Source organism: Rhea pennata, chromosome 3 (genome assembly GCF_028389875.1).
Source record: "Rhea pennata isolate bPtePen1 chromosome 3, bPtePen1.pri, whole genome shotgun sequence".
Classification (NCBI taxonomy): Eukaryota; Metazoa; Chordata; class Aves; order Rheiformes; family Rheidae; genus Rhea; species Rhea pennata.
Window position 1 is genome coordinate 38,010,134 of NC_084665.1, and position 19,455 is coordinate 38,029,588.

At 37.8% G+C, this 19,455-nt stretch overlaps 2 protein-coding genes across 7 annotated transcripts in view; one reads left to right on the plus strand and one right to left on the minus strand.

The window, feature by feature from the left end:
* Positions 1–2,221: 2,221 nt before the first annotated feature.
* GPATCH11 (G-patch domain containing 11) lies at positions 2,222–7,993 on the minus strand. The gene is made up of 8 exons (XM_062572074.1): positions 7,629–7,993; positions 7,304–7,530; positions 6,369–6,410; positions 6,168–6,288; positions 5,346–5,436; positions 4,206–4,310; positions 3,411–3,492; positions 2,222–2,365 (listed from the first exon to the last, which is right to left on the minus strand). The coding sequence occupies exons 1-8, from the start codon at positions 7,673–7,675 to the stop codon at positions 2,310–2,312; spliced, it is 771 nt and encodes a 256-aa protein (XP_062428058.1). The 5' UTR covers positions 7,676–7,993; the 3' UTR covers positions 2,222–2,309.
* Positions 7,994–8,095: 102 nt separating this feature from the next.
* Positions 8,096–19,455, plus strand: part of HEATR5B (HEAT repeat containing 5B) — a 60,804-nt gene continuing 49,444 nt past the window's right edge. For 4 of the 6 annotated variants that reach the window (XR_009957897.1, XM_062572076.1, XM_062572079.1 and 1 more), the window contains exons 1-10: positions 8,104–8,184; positions 9,096–9,199; positions 10,904–11,023; positions 11,159–11,327; positions 11,886–12,097; positions 13,921–14,029; positions 15,398–15,547; positions 16,188–16,359; positions 16,758–16,915; positions 17,969–18,218. Coding sequence is in view for 5 of the 6 variants with exons in the window: in XM_062572076.1 (XP_062428060.1) it covers positions 11,202–11,327; positions 11,886–12,097; positions 13,921–14,029; positions 15,398–15,547; positions 16,188–16,359; positions 16,758–16,915; positions 17,969–18,218 (1,177 nt within the window). In the remaining variant the exon portion in view is untranslated. Of the gene's footprint in view, positions 8,185–9,059; positions 9,200–10,903; positions 11,024–11,158; positions 11,328–11,885; positions 12,098–13,920; positions 14,030–15,397; positions 15,548–16,187; positions 16,360–16,757; positions 16,916–17,968; positions 18,219–19,455 lie in introns of those variants that run through there. The other 2 variants (XM_062572078.1, XM_062572077.1) reach the window with 2 other exon arrangements.

Consider the following 19,455-nt stretch of genomic DNA (forward strand, 5'->3'; position numbering starts at 1 on the left):
TGTTTAGTCTTCCTGCCATTTATCATAGGTTGAGGAGCTTATTGGCTGAAATGGTCCCACCAGCTGAAATCAGGATATCACTCCCCCCCCTCCAAGCACTACTGTAACCATCTGCGTGATTTTTTTTTTTTTTTTTAATCTGGAGCCACAGATTGTGGATGAGCTGAACTATATTGTTTAATATGTAAAGGAACCTAGTCCTTGGCTCTTAAAAGATCAAGCTGATGTAGTGCTAATTGATCTGTGACAACTGCCTATATGCATGCTCTTAAGATGTGTTGCATGCATTCTGAGTTGAGGTCACCTATTGCTTTCTGTGGAAGTGCTGTCTTAAGGCATGTTAATCAAAATACTTTGATTTGCTCATGGTGATACTCATATTCTGAATACCAGAATGATCCCTTTAAGATCACAGGGGGTAATGTGCTGAACTGGAAGGAAAGACTAATTTAAAAAAAAAAAAGTAAAATGTGTGGGTTATTTTTTAATAAAAGTTCTTTAAGGAATGAACTTTCTTTTCTCTGACAAACTGTCTAAAACCTAGTACCTTCAGCGTACTGGAATTTAAAGATGCTTACACTTTTAAAGTAAGTGTCCAAGGTACTTTACTGGGCAATGGGCTCTAGGTGACCCTGCTTGAGCATAGTAGGATTGGACTAGATAATCTCCAGAAGTTGCAACAATTCTGTGATGCTGTGAAGTGTTCCTTGAGAATTTAATTGTTGAACATTCAGTTTCTAAGAAATCTAGTTTAAGAAAATCTGTTCTGAATTTCTGAATACTGAGGTTTTCTTATTTTTTTTCTGAAAGGAACAGCCAGAGTGCTCTAAAATACAGAAATTCTTTCTAGAGTTTTCTCAGTAGTAAGCATTTAAAAATCTTTTCTGAAGAGAATATATATACTGCTAGCTTTTATCTTCACTCTAATACCAAAGCCTAACATGTTCTAACAAGCATTCTGAACACCTCTGCTCTTCTCTGATCCCCCACAAAAGGTAACAATGCAGTTTGCCTGTTACTCGAGTTACAGACTTCAGAGAGTTCTGATCTGGCTGAATAGGAAGATTTTTGGGGGGAAGAGCAAGGAGCAGGGAGAAAAGGGACAGATTAGCCCTTCAGATACTGGTCTGAGCTGTATCTTTTCAAACCAATCAATCATAGCTGTGGAGCCCACCTAACTTCATAAAAGGCAAATGAGTAGAGATTTCTAAGAAGGAAAACAGTAATTATGTGTAGAACTTAATGTGGGGTTTTTTTGAATTTTTAAAAAATGGGTGTTCAGTTAAAAGGAATAATAGCTATGAATGTATAATCATTTTATGCTCTTAAGGAAATCTGCTGATCTTCTGCAAGTGTTTGTCACTTAATAAGTATGTGATGTTCTTTTGTCACATCTTTCTGTAACAAGTAAAGTTTTCTTTCTTGTAATTTTTTTTTCCTTCACAAATGCATACACTACTACTTTGGACTACTCCCATTATTTCCTTGTACCTCGAGGTCAGGGAAGAACAATACTGTGATACAGACAAAACACCACTTGTTGGACTACTCCCTGTCCACCCCTTCAAAACTACTCTTTATACTATGAAGACTGGTATGGGGCCAGTTTCAGCTGAATATCTTTTACAGTTCATGGGTGGAATGCCCATAAAATAGCATTGCTTTTTACTGCTAAATAATATTGAACTTAGCCCAACACTGTGATAGATTTATTGTGTAGTGATTTACATACTTCAGTACCTTTTATTAGTGGGTGTTTACAGTAGCCATTGCTGTTCTATAAGAACAAAAAAATATATTAAAAGATTTATTTAACATACCCCAAGATTCTACAAAATAACACTTTTACATAGAGGAGGGTATCACTTCAAATAATGTCACTAATATTTCACAAGCTTTTTTTCACTTGCTCTAAGATAGTAAGAAAAAAATATACTCAAATTGCAATACAGATGTACAGGCATTCTTGTAAAGATATAAAAACTTGTTTATCATACTCTAAACAGAATAACTAGTTAATAAAAATTCAGGTTTAAATGAGGGGATAACTTATCAGCTGATCTTGCTGAAGACAAGGCTTAAGTGAAGACTGTAGAAGCCTTACTTGCCTCTAAATTATGGTAGTGCAAATACAGAATTGTAATTCTTATTAAATAGTTAATTAAGCAGAAAATACATAGAATGCTTCAGAAATGTGTAGTTTAACTAGTCAGCATTCCTCCTATTCTGTATCTTCAAAAAAAAAAAAAAAAGAAAGAAATTATGAACTATATACATGTTATCTAGGATTCCTTTCTTTAGGAAGGACTTCAGTCATGGTCTGCAGCACTGTCTCCAGGGCAGTTTGAAGATAAATCTTCAGAATCTACAGGATAAGCAGAGAAAAAGTCAATGATTCCAGCTAGGAGAGGGCACTACAAAAGAAATCAGAAGTTATTTGCAGAATCTGTAAAAATAGATCAAATAAAATTTATGAAGGCTTGCAAGTTTGACAGTGGGGTTATTCTCATTATGAACTCCAAACTGGATTTTAAAACAATGAAAACAAATGAGTTTAATTCTGCCCTCTTCGGTGCAGTGAGAATGGGATAGTGCATTCTAGTGTTTTCAGAAGTATCTGTGAGCTTTCACTTTTTTTTTTTTTTTTTTTTTAATGGTACTGGTTTTAATATCTGGATTTTGTTTTTTCAAAACCAAACAAATCTGAGTACTAACTCAAATGTCAATATTTATTTTTTGTGCATGTCAACACCTCAAGCTTGGCCTAAAATCACAACCTATCAAGCTTTGTGTAGACCTGGAAGGAAAATTTGGTGTGTGTGTGTATGTATGTATGTATATATATGTATGTATACACATACATATACATGTACACACATGTATATATACAGACATACATACACATATATATATGTATGTATACATATGTACACACACTAAGTAGTATATATTCTCATGCAAGTATTAATATAGGATAGTTTTTATCTCTCTCACAGCACATGCTGGGTTGACTGCACAATCATCAGACCACAGTAAGAGAACTCCCAAGCTAACTAGCAGGACAGAAAACAAAGCTGTTCAGGTAACACAAGCTGATGGGAAGTATCTTTTAGGAAAGCATCTCTGACGAAGTTATCCTGTACCAGCCATCTGCATTAAGGTAAAGAAAAGATGGTTAACGAAACTGGGTCAGACCCTAGGTCAAACAGTTGATGCTGTCCAATTCTGGACCTCAGAAAAAGGGAAGTGACTAAACAGAACAAATTAAACAAAAGAGTGCAGGGATCATGTCTATAGCACTATCCTTGGTTAAAGCATGACAGGTTAAGGAATAAGTATCTGTTGTACTACTTGAGTCTAGATATGTAACCAAAACAAAACATTTATATACCTGACAGGTTTACTCTCACCTTCATAGGTTATTCCACACCAAATGCAGTAAAAATGTTCTTCTCTTAAATAGGCCGTCAGGATCTGTAACTTTTCTGATACCTAGAGGTAGGTACAGGAACACAATGATCAGGTGCTCATGATATAAAAGAGTCTGAGCTATTGGCTTTGCTGAAATGTACTGTCTAGCCTTTTGTTACAGAAAAGTTATGTAACACTGCTGCTTAGTAAGGTCTAATATCCCCAAATTGTAGCCTACAGCACAGAAATCTATGAAGCCTGGGAAGCTGATGCTTGTTGTTCGTCCTTCTTTCCAGCTAAGCAATTTGCACTGAAAAGATGGCTAAAAATATTAGTTAAATGCTTTATTTCAAGCATGTGGTATTTTTGGTAGATTTTTTCATATCTAATCTCTGCAATAAAAAACAACACTGAACAACAGTGGTATGATCTAGATCCCATCAAAAAGTGAATTTCCTGGGTCCAACCTGAGATTGCCACTGAAGCAATTTCTGAAATTACTTAGTGCTTCTAAAATTCTGCTGTAGACATGAGGCATCTAAAATTAAAACTTCAAATGATTTTGCATTCAGCAAATAAATGATTTTGCAAGATCTTGGCTAAGACCTAAAAGTATTTAGAACTTCATTTACAGAGTATTTTTTTTCAAAGATCAGCTTCAAAACAGTTCACCAATAAATTGATGTTCTAATGTTTTAGATTTCATATAATTGTAAAAAAAAAAAAAAATACTTGCTGAGAGATGGCAAAGAGGCCATTCTGATTCAAGCCATTCCCTTAGCTGCAAAACTTACACTGAAGTCTGAACTTGTGCATTCATCTTCCTTCTCCTCTTCATCCTTTTTCTCTTCCTCTTCAGGTTCTGTCCAATACCAAATCTCCTTGGGAACACCAATATCCTTAGTAATGAAAAAATTAAAGGAAAATTAACTGCCTCTATAGATTTTCCTGTAAGATACTGGAAAAAATCAATTTCTAGTTGGTGAGATGTTAGCTGTTACAGCTTTCTTACATAATCAAAGTTTTAGTAGAAAACTAAGTACAGCAATCCACATGATTATTAACTTTTAACAAATGAAAATGCAGGCTACTATTAATTTTTATTCTATTGCTGTTCAGTATGTGTAAGGCAACATGATCTCACACCAAGGCTGTGTGCACAGTTACCCTTTTCTAGATCTGTTATCAGCTGAGGAAGTATCACCTGAAGTTCTTTAATCAAGTGTTCACACAGTGCTTCCTAATTCACTTCAGATATGGTTAACTTAAAGGAAGAAGAGCCAAAGTTGATTTAAGCTCATACAATGGACTTTTCTTGAAACAGACTCGGGGGGATCCTATAATCTCAGTAGAACTCTAGAGCAGTATTAACCTCCAACAGGCTCATGAAAGTCAAAAGAACATTCAAAATTTTCCAAGCAGCAAAGCTTTAAACTACTTTACCCTTATTACTCATGTTATTCCTAGCAAGCAGAAATTTTTTTTAAATATTTTTAGAAGTGTTTTCTAAAAGCATTTCTTGAATCTGCTTACGCCCTCGACCATGATGTTGCTTCCTCACTTGAAGCAACAGCATAGCCATTTAGGACAGCCTGACATTGCCAACTGCAAGATATGAAAACAGCACAGAAGCAACTACAAGTATTGCAATTCACAGAAGCAATCACATGTGAGCTCTGATGCCCCCAATGAACATAGATTCTCACATAACTTACCATGAGGCTGGTTTCCCAAATACCTTCAAATAGCTTAATGGTGACAACATACACTTGGAGGAATTTTGAGAATACTGAAGTGTAGCCAGACTTCATGACTTCAGCCTGGTTACCCCACAGTTCTACAGAAGTTTGAAGAACTGCATCCTTACTTTATTGACAGCCTGTATCTCTAATCTACAGTATTCGTTTCAGCCTGAAGAAATGTATTTGCCTTACCTTTTGCGTATCTAACTGCTGGCAGGCCCTCTGGCTTTTTCGAAGGTCCCCTTCCATTTTACGTTCTTCTTGTTTGTTTTTGACTCTTATTCTATTAAGAAAAATAAATAGCTAAAATGAGCAGGCAAACAATGAGAAGCATTGCAATCGTAGCTTTTTCAAAGTAGAAAAATCTGTTAATATCTTAGCCATACAATTCCTTCAGACTACTGAAAGCAGACCAGAGATAATGCTGAAGCTGAGAAGTCCCATCCAACATTTCTTCCATAGGAGTATGCACCTTTTGAGCACACTATAATGCTGTTTCTCCACCAGGTTTCCACTAGACATGAAAAAGTGGTAATGAAGCATCCGCAAAAAATTATAGCCTTCCCTGGGTTTTTCTTCTCCATGCATAAACAAGCAAATCAGGAAAAAATAGAAAGCAACCTAAAAAAATTGCTCCAATTGTTAATTGGTTGTAAATGAAAACCATTGTGGCAACACTGTACTGGTACACTTTATCTTCAAAAAGCTGATGTGGTTCTCCAATTTAAAAAAGTTGAAAATGCTTTCTTCCAGAAAAATTAATATTTATATTGTCTGTGTTACTAACATTTATCTTCTGCATTATTAACAAAAATACATGATGCAGCATACACTTTTAATATTACAGTGTTCATGTCCTGTTGCTTTAGAATTGAGAAGCAATTACTGTGTTTCAACTCCTTCTGTATCAAACAAAATTCAGAATTAGTAATGCATTGAAAGAATTAACAAAACCTAAAGCCTAAAAAGAATGGCTCTTTAGCCATTGCTTGGAGTGTTAATAAATCATTTTACCTGAACTGATCTGCAGCTTGTTCATTTGCTTTCTTTTTCATATGAAGTTTTTTTCTGTAGTTTTCCAGTTTTTCTTCAGCTTTTCGCTTTTTGAATTCCTCATGACCAAGCCCACTTCTGCCTGTGTAAGTTCAAAACATGAACATAAGCAGCTGAGAAGCTCTGAGCTTACTGAGAAGTAAGTTAGGAGGTATCACTCACCTGTTTTTATGTTCAGTAGAATAGGTTCAACAATGCCTTCTCCTGTGGGGGACAAAATAGGCAATTTAAGAAACGAAGTCTCTTTCAAACCACGAGCACAGTATATTCAGATAGACAAGTGGCTTTTATCATTAAACTTCTTAGCTTTCTTGAAAAATTTTGTTGTTTGGAAATTGAAAAATCTCACAATGACATACATTTAGTGCTTTCAGTGACCTATCTGAATTGCAAATCTCATCTTTTCCTTGCCCGTTTGATAGCTGTATGCTGTTTACAGGATGGTACTGAAGTGAAAGAAAACAGCATTGATCTGACAGGTACAATACACCCATAAACAGTAATACACTGCTACATTCTTCTGTAGCATTTTTCATGCTAGAATCCTAGAATCTCACGACTTGACAAACATCAAAAAAAAAAAATCTGGGTCAGATTATTTGTTGCTTATCTGCTAGAGATGCATTGAAATGGCCTAACAATTACTGATGTTTTGTTTTTACTGAATTTCGTTTTTCTTCTACTGAAGCTTCGTAACAGCAGGCCAGGGCACGCTGTTTTTTTTCAGAAGCCAAATATAAATTTAAATTTAGGGGAATAATTTTTTTTGAACCAAGGCACCATTAGCCTTGCAAGACAACCGAAACAAATTCCTGCTTCAATTTCTGTAGATATCATGCACACAGAGAAGTGTCACTTAGCTAGTGAGAGTACCGCTGCTTCCCTCGCATTTCTCATACCATTTTTACTTTGATTCTTACATATTTGCTCTCATCTGCTCTTCCGCCACGACACACTGAGGTAAGGTTCAGTGGTGATCGGGCTCTAAGCGAGACATGGGTTGACCTTGTCTACAGGCGATGTGGCAGCTGTGGTCCACACGACACAGAGGTACATCCACATCCACGCAAACAATTCCTGACAGTGAAAATACTTACCAGTTTTGCCAAGGGCCTGGCCGCTCTTGTAGCCCATCTTCTGGAGCAAAGCAAAGCCTCTGTTCTCACTGCCTAATGCACTTTTCAGCACCAAATCACGTCTCTCTTTTTCTTCTTCTTTTATACTCTTTTGCCTGTTTTTCTCGTTGGCTTCTTTTTGCTTCTCTTCTTTCTGAATAGCTTCTTTCATCCGCCTCACCATGGGCAAGCCTGGCCTTACGTCCTGTCTACGAATCAACAACCCCAGCAAGTATTAACACCTTTTCTTTTTGTTGTGGTTATCTTTTTTGATCACTGAGAGAGAAAAGCACGAACATCTACTTACTTAATAAACGAATCAGACATGTAATCCTCCTCCTCCTCTTCCTCCATGCTTACCACGAAAGCCCTATCCAGACCTCCGAGCGATCAATACTGCAACTGAACAGCTTATCGTGGTTTTTTTTTCCTTTTTTTTTGGTTTGTCTGTTTTTGCAAATTACCTGACCCGCAGCCGCTCCGAGCTGCCTCCCCTCGCCCGCGGGCCCCTTCCCGGCCCGTCACTGCGAGCCACCGCGGGCTGCTGCCTTTCCCGCCTTTTCCCGGGCACCACCGTGGCGCCCCCGGAGCCCGCAAAGCAGCGGCGGAGCCCGCAAAGCCGCGCTAACCCCCTGCCCGCCTGCCCTCGCCCTCGCCGCCTCCCCGGCAGCCCGGCCCGGCCCGGCCCGGCCCCGCCGCATCGCGCCTGCGCGGCCCCGCGCCTGCGCCTGCGCCTGCGCGCGGGCCGCTTCCTGCCGGGCGGCGCAGGCGTCGTGGCGCTGCTGAGGCGCGGGGCGGACACGGGGCGCCGCAGAGCCGCTCGCGTCCCCCCTCGCGGCCCGGCGGGGCTGCGGCGGCAGCGGGTGCGTTAACCGGCTGCCGCGTCTGGCCGCGGCTGTGCGAGGGGGTCGGTGGCGGCGGCGGCGAGCGTGAGCGTGCACTCGGGGCCGAGGCCGCGCTGTGGCTCCTCAAGCAGCCTGGGGCGGGCGCGGTCGCCGGGCGCTGCCGGCGTAACGTGCGCCGCGCGGCCGTTAGGGGCGGCGCGGGGCCCTGCTGCCGCGCTTACAGAAAGCAGCAGGTTTCTGGTCGTTCTCTGCAGTTACTTGTTACGGAGACCCTGGTGAGCAGCTCCGTAAGGTAGCCCCGAGGCGGGCGGGTGTGTGTGTGTGAAGCCAGGCAGTATTTATGGGGAGAGGTAATACTGCTGTTAAACCAACTGCTGCAGGTGGAAAATCTGAGGCACAGAAACCTTTTCGTCTGATCCAACCCCTCGGAAACACGTATATCCCCCAAAGCTTGTTTGATTTTCAGCTTTCCCGGTTCTGGTTAGCCCAGTGGAGTGTATGATGAAGGCCTAAATGGTTGGTTTAGAGTTAAATAACTGGGGAAGAGACCTTGTGTCTGGTGTGTTTGTATGCTGTTGATTATAACCTCTGCATTGCTTCAGAATAGCTTCCTGGCTGCTAGTTGACTTTGGTGAACTCCTATTTGTGTCTCGTGGGACGTGTAGCGCGTTACTTGTAACCAACACAGTAAGACTCTGCTCTGGTGTGGATCAGAGGAGATTGGTAGGCATTTTTGTTTGAATTTTGGAACAAGCCTTTGGCCAGTATAGGTGACCTTTGGATTGCTTCTTTGTATAGCTATATATTAGACTCTGATTCTTCTGTTAGTTGGATATTTGTGTAATTTTAGCAAATCCTTCATGCTTCAGTCGCACAACTGAATGTATGTGGAGATTTGATACCTTAGAGCTTGTATTTCCTAAGCTTAGATGGAGAAGTGATACAGGAATATATGGAAAGCTTATAAGGAGTTCACAGCTTCTACCATGCCGGGGAAAGTTGAAACTTTTATCTGGAGAGGAAGAGGAGACAGGTAATGGCCTGTGCTGTCAAACTGTATTTGTATTTCTGTGCTGTGCATGGGTATATCAAGCAGTGTAGCTCTCTGGGAGTGTCTCTGAAGAACCATAGTGCATGCCCTAATTCACTGTGTTTCTCTCTGCTTTCATTTAAAAGTGCTTTCAGGCAACATGTCTGTACCTTATTGATAGGTGATGCCTCCTGAATCCTTCATAATATTATTATAATTATTAATATTTTTTAAATAATAAGATCACAACAAGTCTTCGCGTGTTTGGGAATGAGAGCTGAATGTGCCTGCGTATGTGCTTATTCTACTCCCCGCTAACCTGTCTGTGGATATCTGTTATAGCAAATGTATCATAGAGTAGGGAACAAGATCAGTATTACAGATATCATGATACTATAGTTTTGTCAACACCTAACCAGTAAGGCGAATTTAGAACCATGATACAATTTCCCTGTTAATATGTCACCCTTTACTACTGGCTGCTCTGGGGTTGGGGGAAAAAAAGGACTATTAAATTAAATTTCTTCATTTGTCTTAAATTGTTGTTTGTCCACAAATGAGGAAGCAGCTATGAGCACGGTAACTGTCTTGAGAATACAAGCAGAAGGGCACATCTGTAGAAAGATCATACTCTTTGCTTATGTTGCTTTTTTTTTTTTTTTTTTTTAAACGAAGATCCTAGTTACAGCATCACTGAATTCATTGTTTTGTTTATCTTCTGTAGAAGATGGTCAGCTTTCATTGTGATTTTCAGATAAGCTCAGTCTCTTCTGCACGTGTTTAAATATGATATACTAAGGTATACGTTCATTGTCTGCAGAGTGTTGCACCAAGAGTGTGCTTTTGGTAATGCTTTGCTGTTAGCCTCACACCTGCTATTGGGATGGATCTTAAGTGCTTGATCTGTAATATTTTGCTGCTGGGGAGACTTGCACTCACTTGGCAGCTGCGTGTATTCTAGGCTATGATATACTGGGCTTGCAGGGTTTCAGAGGGCTTAAAACAAGACCAGTGGGGTCTGGGGAGTTTTGGGTTTATTATTCCAAATGTTGTGAATGTTCTTGCTTCTCTCAAATTTGTGATATTGTTAGACTTTCCCACCAACCACTTTCTCCCCTTTTTCTCACTCATTCTGTTGCACAGTTAATTAATTTAGACCATCCTAACATTTCAGCTGCAAAACTATGTTAGGTCACAGGACTATGTCTGCTGTGTATTTTTACTGGAAGATATATTGGTGAATTACCTTGTGATTTTTAGTGGTTAGTGGTATGTTCTAGAGCAGTCCAGATGAATCTTATTTTTAGATGATATGTATTCTGTGTTCCTTAATGTAGTGCTGTTACTTGCATATGATTGCTTCAGTAGCTCTGCTGTGTTTTGGAGCTATGTTTAGTAGAATGCAAGTCTTGTGCTAATGTTGTGAAACCCACACTTGGTGCTTCACAGCATGCTCACATGCTTCAGAAGAAAGAATCATTTTATCATTTATCAAGGAAAAAACCCAGATTCCCTAAGAGTCCTTGTGATGGATTCATCTCTTTCTCACCCTGTCTGTTGAAGATGACGTAAAAGTGACTAAGTTCTGGCCCAAGCACCAGGAATGGGGGAAGGGTCATGCTTAGTGATAGTCCTCATTCTACTTTATGTAAGAGGAGAAAGTGAAGTGACTGCTTTACCTCTCTCTTTTTTCTTTTTTTTTAACAGAAATTTCAATATATTTTTCTTTGTAAAGAATTAACACCCTGAAGTTGCCAGTAGATTCTCCTTTTACTGTTTATGACTCTGATCTCTGAAATACTAATGGATGTACTCAGTCTTTAGCATGTAAGTAGATTTTTATTTGAGACTATTAGTTAAGCTAAATTTAAGCAGACTTCAACTGTATACTGTAATGCATAACTTCAAAAACTTTGTACTGTTGTATTATACTTTATACTAATATTGAAATGTTTATTTTAGAGCCAATACACAAATCTACAATAAAACCAAAATTTAACCAATAATGGAGCTGGCTCATAGTCTGTTACTGAATGAGGAGGCATTAGCTCAAATCACAGAAGCAAAGAGACCAGTCTTTATCTTTGAGTGGTTAAGATTTTTGGACAAAGTGCTGGTAGCTGCTAACAAGGTAATTTTTTTTCCTTTTTCTAAAACACTTTATTCATCTCATACTAGAGAAAGGTTACAAGTAATGTCCAAGTGATAACTTTATGATTCTAATCTCTGCCTGCAAAGCTACTGTATTCATTTGTAGCTTTTAGTGTCTAATTACAGGCACTCAGTATGATGCTCTGTTATGAAACACTTAGTTTGATGTGAGTTCTTCAGTATCATAAATGTTTGGAAGGCTAAATCTCTCCCAGAGTAGGGATTCTTGATGATGAAGGGGATTAAAAGATGCTTTAGGCAGGTAATACTGCATTTTTAATAAGAATTTTTTAAAAGTGAAAAATAAACACAGTAATAGCTGATCCTGATCATTTAGTGTCTGCCTCTGCTAATATTGAGTGTTACTGAGTGTATCTCACTTTTCTATGAGACAAGCGATTTATTGTATTCCATATATATGGGAATGGTATAAGGTTTACTTTAATCTCCTGTAGGCATCCACTGTTGGCTGTTTTGGAGTCAAGATACAAGATTAAATGATCTCTTTTGTTCCTACTATTTTTTCTCCCATTAACAGACAGATGTGAAGGAAAAACAAAAGAAACTTGTAGAACAGCTAACAGGACTTATCAGCAGTTCCCCTGGGCCACCTACACGGAATCTACTAGCGAAAAATCTTGCTGCTCTTTACAGCACCGGAGACACATTTACGGTTTTTCAGACACTTGACAAATGTAATGACATCATCAAGAATAAAGATGATACCGCTGCTTACCTGCCCACCAAACTGTAAGCTTAGTATTATTAAGAATGGAGGAATGATTTTTCTTTTCCTTTTTTAAGCAAAGTGGTACTGCATAGTACAAAAAATACTCTGCCTATGTATGCCACATTATGTGGCTTTTTTGTATTTTGCATGCTTAGAGTTTACATATGCTTAATGTAACAGAAGAAAAAGCATGATTTAGATTGTGAGGGCACAATTCAAAAGTGATATATATATGGCTATCTGAAATTGAGATATTTCCTCTACACAAGGAATCTTGTATCTTGTGGTTATTTACGTGTTTAGATCACTGAGAAGATAACAGTTGATGAAGTAATGCAGTGAAGAAATTCCTCCAGTTGCATTTTTACTAATTGGACTAAGTATCCAATTTAAGACAAGGTAGAACCTGCAGACAGTTAGAACTCTCTCTTGGCATAGATAATGCTCCAATTCTGACAAAATGTTCATTTTTCTTTCCTTTCCCCTGAAGTGTTGCCTGCTTATATTCCTCTATTGTAATGCAGTACACAAATTTCTTAAATGTAGTCTCTATATTTGGGTGTAAATATGCATGATTGTGTGATTCAGCTTGTCTTTAGGTATAGGAGTAGTTTCTTCGGTAGGAATTACAGTTAATGCCAGAAAAAAATCTCTACTGAAACTGTTTTTGATGTTCTCCCTCACATACTGCATCTTGTGAACCTAACTTAGATCTGTCCTTAGACATTGCCATAACAGTAAAGGTTGACAATCAAATCTGATAGTCACCATTTGGGCAGAAGGTGCCCTCCTTTCATTTGAAGCTGTTGCAAATTTGTGAGAAACTCGTGTAAGCTGAAGAGTTTCATGCTATAACAATCTCAGAAATTTATTCTGCCGAATTAAGTGAAAGTCCAGAAGTCTTTTTACTGTATGACTTCAAACTGCAGTTGTGCGTTTTTTGGGTGGTTTTTCTTTTGAGTTCCAGAGTTGTGTAGGAGATGTGTCATTTAAGTGGTAGGCTTTGTGTTTGTAACAAATAGCTTTTTAGCTGATAATGCTATCAGTTGCCAAATAATAATTTATCTAAGAACTTTGGATTAAAAAAACTTATTTCTTTGCAATGAAAAAAATGCACGTTTTCAGGAGCTATTTCTGTGACTCTCCTGAAAGAATTAATGTAGCTAACTGAAGCACATCGTTACTTAAAATACCTCTGATCTTGAAAGGCAGGGAAAGGAAAAGGGGTGTGTGTGTGTGTGTGTGTGTGTGTATATATATATACACACACATACATATATACACATATATACATACACACACACACACACACACATATATATATATATATACACATATATATAGCATGTTTATGGGCCCAGTGATTTTAAAGTGCCCATAAGTTTTCTTTCTTTGTGCAATTGTTTAAGTGTGTTAAGTTCTTGTGCCTGAAAAAAATTTCTCATTTGGTGTCTAGGAAAATATATTCATGGGTGGAGATTATCTTGTTTATAACTTTGCAGCTGCTTAGAAAAGAGACAGTTTATTGAAACATTTAGTGTCCTAATCTTGCTGAGATTTCAGCATATACATGTATTCTCTGGAATTTCTCATTCTATGTGTAGTTCCTGTAATAATATCCATCCAGATACCTTTGTGTTCTTAGTAGCTAATAACTTTTCTGTTACTTTCTTTTTAATCGAGGAAGAAATTTAAGTACACAGAACTAAAAAGCCAGTGTATAACCAGTGGATAGGTTTTTATTCATAAAGGGTAATTAAAAATATGCCTTTATCTGTAATTATTTGTCCTCAATTAGATGATATAGAAAATGAGTACACTGATGAATGTCTTTTTTTGATAGGGCTGCAGTGGCGTGTGTTGGAGCATTTTATGAAAAAATGGGCAGAATGCTGGGTAGTTCTTTTCCAGAAATGGTTAATAATCTTTTAAAGTCTCTGAAAAGCGCAGAGGTAAGTTTCAACCTGTTTTATATGTGCAGTCTAAGCTGAAGCCTTCTTCCTCCAAAGTTATTTGCCAAAATATCTTGATTATCTGCTACTTAGGAAAACTTGTGCATTTGTTTATACTACAGAGAGAGTTTAGAGTTTTTCCTTACAAATATTATAGTAATTGCTTCATTATGACATCCATAATTAAAATTGTACACCAATTATGTGTACCGTTATAACTAGTGTGTTAGGATTCCCTCTTGTGTTCCCTGAAAAAAATTTCAGTAGTTTAAGAAGGAAAAAGTAATACTTGAGTTGTGAAAGAAAGATGTTACTAGTCTTGCCAGCAGAGTATATTCTTTCCTGAACAGAGAGTATTGTAATATTGAGAGATAGAATCCTGGGCAGTCAATGGGTCTGATTTGCCTTATCGTCCTGTTTTACATTTTAGTATGGCTTACCAGACTGACTTTTTTTTTTCATTGGAATTACTTTTCATCTGGAGAATTTAAAAGAATGCAGATTCCAAAACTGAAGTGTTCTGTGGGAATAATTTTCTTGAGCTAAAACAGTAACTTGGTTAAATTGCTGTAATGGTCACTGCCAGTTTGCATACCAGATAGTCTCAATAGTAAAACTGCATATCAGGAAAACTACTTTTGATTCAGAGTTCTATTGATGGGATATGTAAACTTAGAAGGCTCAGATAGCTCCATTTTTTTTTGAAACGTGACAAGTTGGAAGGACTACTGATCATACTGATCTTTATTCCTGTTTCTTACTGAAAATAAATACATATACAGTAATCAATATTGCAGTAATCTCATTGTTGAAGATAGAAGCGGGGATCTCTCTTGTGAGAGCCAAGGAGACCACGGGATCCTTAATATTTTTTTAGCAGTGCTGTGTATGCATAACAAATCTGCATTGTGTCCTAAGAGCGTTTTTCTTCAACTGTGCCCTTAGGTTTCAGTGCCTTGTGGCTTTAAGTACCCGCTTGTGCACAGGTGTAATTGGAAGCCTTGACAGGGCTTCCTGTTCTTTCATATCAACTGAGGTTTTTTTAGCTGATTTTCCTGAGACTGCAGCAGATAAATGGTGGAGTAGAAAGGAGGAATCTTGCCTAGGGCCAATCTGTTGAATTGCCTAGCCTCATCTTAATTTATAGGTTGTGTTAGTAAGGTTATGTATAGTGCCTAGTGCTATCTAAAAACAGCCTTATGTTTGTTATATAGCACATTTTACTGAAGTCATTTCTTTGTTCACAAAAATACGCATACACAGAAGCAAAAAAATGCAGTACTTGATAAAAATGCTATGTCTGTCTTTTTGCCCGGTTTGTGTTTATTTGTTTTTAAACATTTTTTAACTTCTTCTTCATGCATGCAGTCTCAGGGCCGCAGTGAAATCCTGATGAGTTTACAGAAAGTCTTAAATGGACTTGGAGGAGCAGCAGCTTCTTGTCACCGTGATATTTATAAGAATGCCCGATCTCTCTTGACGGACAGATCTATGGCTGTACGATGCGCAGTAGCTAAGGTGAGTGTTTCTGGCCAGCTCTAGAAATTCTTTGTGCTGTGACTGTGAAGTGCCTGCAGTCAAGCTTTCACTTGTTGTTTATGGTGTGGAATTTGATAATTATTAGTTTATACTGAAGGCTCAAATATTTGACCAATTAATTTTTGTAAACCAAAGTACAGTAGCATTGTCTTCCCTCCTTCATAGACAAATATGAGATAAAAGGTATTAGCTGTGAGGCTCAGTGGCAGGGATTTTTGGTAATATTTTTTTGGTGTGTTTTCATTTCTTGACATAGAATTACGGAATTGGTAAGGTTGGAAGAGACCTCTAGAGATCATCTAGTCCAACCCTCAAGCGAGTGGCCTATATGGGGATCAAACCCGCAACCTTGGCATTATTAGCACCATGCTGTAACCAACTGAGCTAAACCTAACCCCCAAACTCTTTTTTATTTATTTTATTTGTTATCCTAGCCCTATGATTCTTCTAAATGTTTACTCCAGCTATATCATCTAGGGTAAATGAGGCAATGGGGAAAAATTTAACTGGTAAGAAACTCATTAACTAAATATTTTTCTGAGTAAACGTGATAATTATATCTAGACAAAAGGTAAGCATAGTCTCCACTGGTGCTCAGCAGCTCTTACTTTTTCTATAGTGTCTACTGGAATTACAAAATGAAGCTGTGTTTATGTGGACGGCTGAGCTGGAGAATGTTGCAACGCTGTGCTTTAAGGCTCTAGAAAACTCAAATTATGGTGTGCGAGTTGCGGTGTCAAAGCTTTTGGGGACAGTCATGGCTACAGCACTGATACCAAAACAAGCAACAGGTACGTTCCTCTTAAATTCCATTTTCAAATAGACAAACTGCACCTTCAGTACTATGTTACATGAATGTTGCATGATGTATTGTTGTTCCAGTTCGTGGAGGTTTGTAGTTGAATTGCTTGGTTCTATTATAAGCTTTAAACTGAAATGAGTGAAGTAGATTGCCTGCTATAGACATACAAAGAGAGAGTGAACTCTGACCATCAAAAATAATTAGGGAAAAGTAGCTTATTTTTAAAGCAAAAAAAAAAAAAAAAAAAAAAAAAAAGAAGCTGTTATCTGAAATGACGATTGAATTCATGATTAGCAAGATTGTTGTGAATAATTAGTTCTACTTTCGAGATTGTCTGTATTGTTTGGAGAACCTTGGGTTAAATGATTGCTTTTATCTTCGCAAAAGTGATGCGACAGAACGTGAAGAGAGCTACGCTTGAAGAGGTCTTAGAACTCATGGCCACCGGATTTCTGCGAGGCGGGTCTGGTTTCCTGAAGAGTGGTGGAGAGATGTTGAAAGTAGGAGGTTCTGTCAATAGGGAAGTGCGAGTCGGTGTTACTCAGGTTTGTGATAATCTGGGGGAATTTTTTATTTATTCTTCTTTTTTAAATAAAGTAACGTTTATGCATCTACTGTGACCCTTTTGGAAGGAAAATGTACACTTGTAATCTTTTCTTTATTTAAAAGTTAACTTAGGAGTAGTTTGACTCACCTTTTTTGTGAGATGTATATGCAGTGTCACTTGCCTAAGACATTTTCCTTTATTGTTGATGTGCAGTACTGATTGATTAAAATACATGCTAAGGTAAACTTATTTCAGCAGTGTATCTTAGGTGGGATTAACTCTTAAAATATTTGAAAACTTAGAATATTGAAGACTTCAGCTCCCTTTTTAAATTTTACTTCTTTTTAGAGAGCGCAGACTTCTATCCTTTTTGCGTGTACTGGCTCTCTTTTGGTTGCTGGGTAAAGTTTACAGCCTGAACTTGTTAAATGCTGTTTCTTCTCTCCGTATGTCTGTCTTTAATACACGAAATCTGCCGAATGTGGAAGCTCTGTCTGATAATTCATAATAGAAAAAGACGGCAGCAGCACATGCTCCAATTCAGGAGTCCGTCATGACATATATTTGAATATACCTCAGCAACTTGCCAGAGTCCGGATTTTTTTTGATCTCTGGTATATTTTGTTAAGCTTGTTTGTTTTCTTAGTCTCTTTCAAGTGAATTTGACAAAAATGCTTAGTCTTCATTTTCAGTTGGGACACATTCCTGTTGCTTGCTATTATTGACGTTATTTTTTTAAAAATGTGACAGTTACTTAGGGCAGTGGTTTAGACTTGCTATCATCAAAAAACTATTTTGCACTTTACAGCATATGTAGCAGGGTTGGAGCCAACTGTGGCACTGGAAACAGCTTAGCTTCAGCAGCAAAGCGCTGCCTAGCAGGTTGATTCATCCTACTTAGCTTTTGAAGGGTTGCTTATAGCTAACTTTGATGTCACTATTAAACTGATATGTGTGGGTATAATTGTCTACCTATAATTGTTTAGTCTTTGACTGAATATAGTCTTTTGTTTCTATTTTAATTGGATCTATATATAACATATATTTGCAGGCCTATGTTGTCTTTGTTACAACGTTAGGAGGTCAGTGGCTGGAGCGCAACTTCGCTACGTTTTTATCCCATGTACTGGATCTGGTCTCCCATCCTCGTGCAACTCAGACCCATGTGGAGGCAGTGTACTCTAGAAGATGTGTGTCTTTTATTCTGAGAGCAACTGTGGGCAGCTTACTGGGGGAGAAAGCCCAGATTGCAGCTGCCAAAGATATATGTCAAGCCATCAGTAAACAAATGAAGGCTGTGGGTGAGAATCGTTTTTCTTTATCTGAGACCTGTTGAAAATTACTGTCATTCTGTAGAGTCAGTCATTTTTCCACTTTGTTCTGTCATGAGAAGTAATTTATGGTAAAATATTTTTCAGCTGTGTTCTGTTTGCAATACGATATCCAAAAGGAAGGTCTGTTTGAAAAGTGATTATGTAAAGTGGCTTGCTATCATGCAAGGACTTTTTCCATTGCATTTACTTGGAAGGCAAGAGGGAAAATAGTATGCTTTTGCAATCTGTTTTGGGATAGGCTGTATTGAAAATCACAGAGAGTGCATTATGACTGGTGTTGAAGATCTTGTAGGCCAGAAAAATGTGCTTGTGTATCCCCTACTAATATGCATATTACTGTCTAATTGGATTTTACAAATGACAAAGATGTCAAAGATCTGAAGACTGTAATATGGAAGATAAAAGTGGTCCCTTTGCCTTTGACATGTAACCACTTGGAAGGTTGACAGTTAAAACTGTTTTAGCATTTATGTGTTTCTTACAAAATGAGCTAGAGCTTAAAAAAGTAAACTAGAATTGCACACTGTTTCTTCTGCTTCATTTTTATTTTTATGCAGTCATCTAGTTTGAGTTTTAAGTAATGTTTAATGCCTGGAATCACACTTCTTTTTGAAACACTTCCGAGTTCTTCTTAATTTTTTTTTTTTTTTTTTACTTTTTCCCCCTTGATAGGGAAGATATGTTTGTGATTACATGGGACTTTAAGAACCTTGCTTTCAGGAAAAAAGTCTATTGAGAATGATACTTCTGTGATTAGAGTTGCAGAAATACCTCCCTCCAGCTCCATATCAGTTATAGGAAATTCCACTACATGTTTAGATGATGGGAAGAACTGTTAAGCTTTTTTTGAGCATTTCTGATGGATTTGATTTTTTCATAAAAGTGGGACCACTTGCTAAATTTGTACTATATTAGATATATAAATACTAAATACTAAAGCCTTTTTCCTTTAAAGCGATAGTTGTAGCTTCTTTTCCCATATGCTGCTTCTGGGACATAGTATAAGAGAAAGAACATGCAGTGGAATCTATGAAATTAATTAGATAGTCACAACCTTATATTTTGCTTTCACCTTGAAGTTATCAAAGATTGAATTTTTACAGTTTTATTCCAAATAAATGTATGCAAATTCATATGCAGAACCTAGATATGTCAAGATTATATTCTTAGTTACTTCATTTGTGTGTGGGGGGGTGTATGTAAG

Excerpts from the sequence above, each read along its gene's own strand:
- GPATCH11 (XM_062572074.1), bottom strand. The coding sequence starts at position 7,675 with ATGGAGGAAGAGGAGGAGGAGGATTACATGTCTGATTCGTTTATTAA. Across the intron at positions 7,531-7,628 it reads ATGTCTGATTCGTTTATTAA|ACAGGACGTAAGGCCAGGCT; the intron begins GTAAGTAGATGT and ends GTTGATTCGTAG. Across the intron at positions 6,411-7,303 it reads CCAGGCCCTTGGCAAAACTG|GAGAAGGCATTGTTGAACCT; the intron begins GTAAGTATTTTC and ends TGTCCCCCACAG.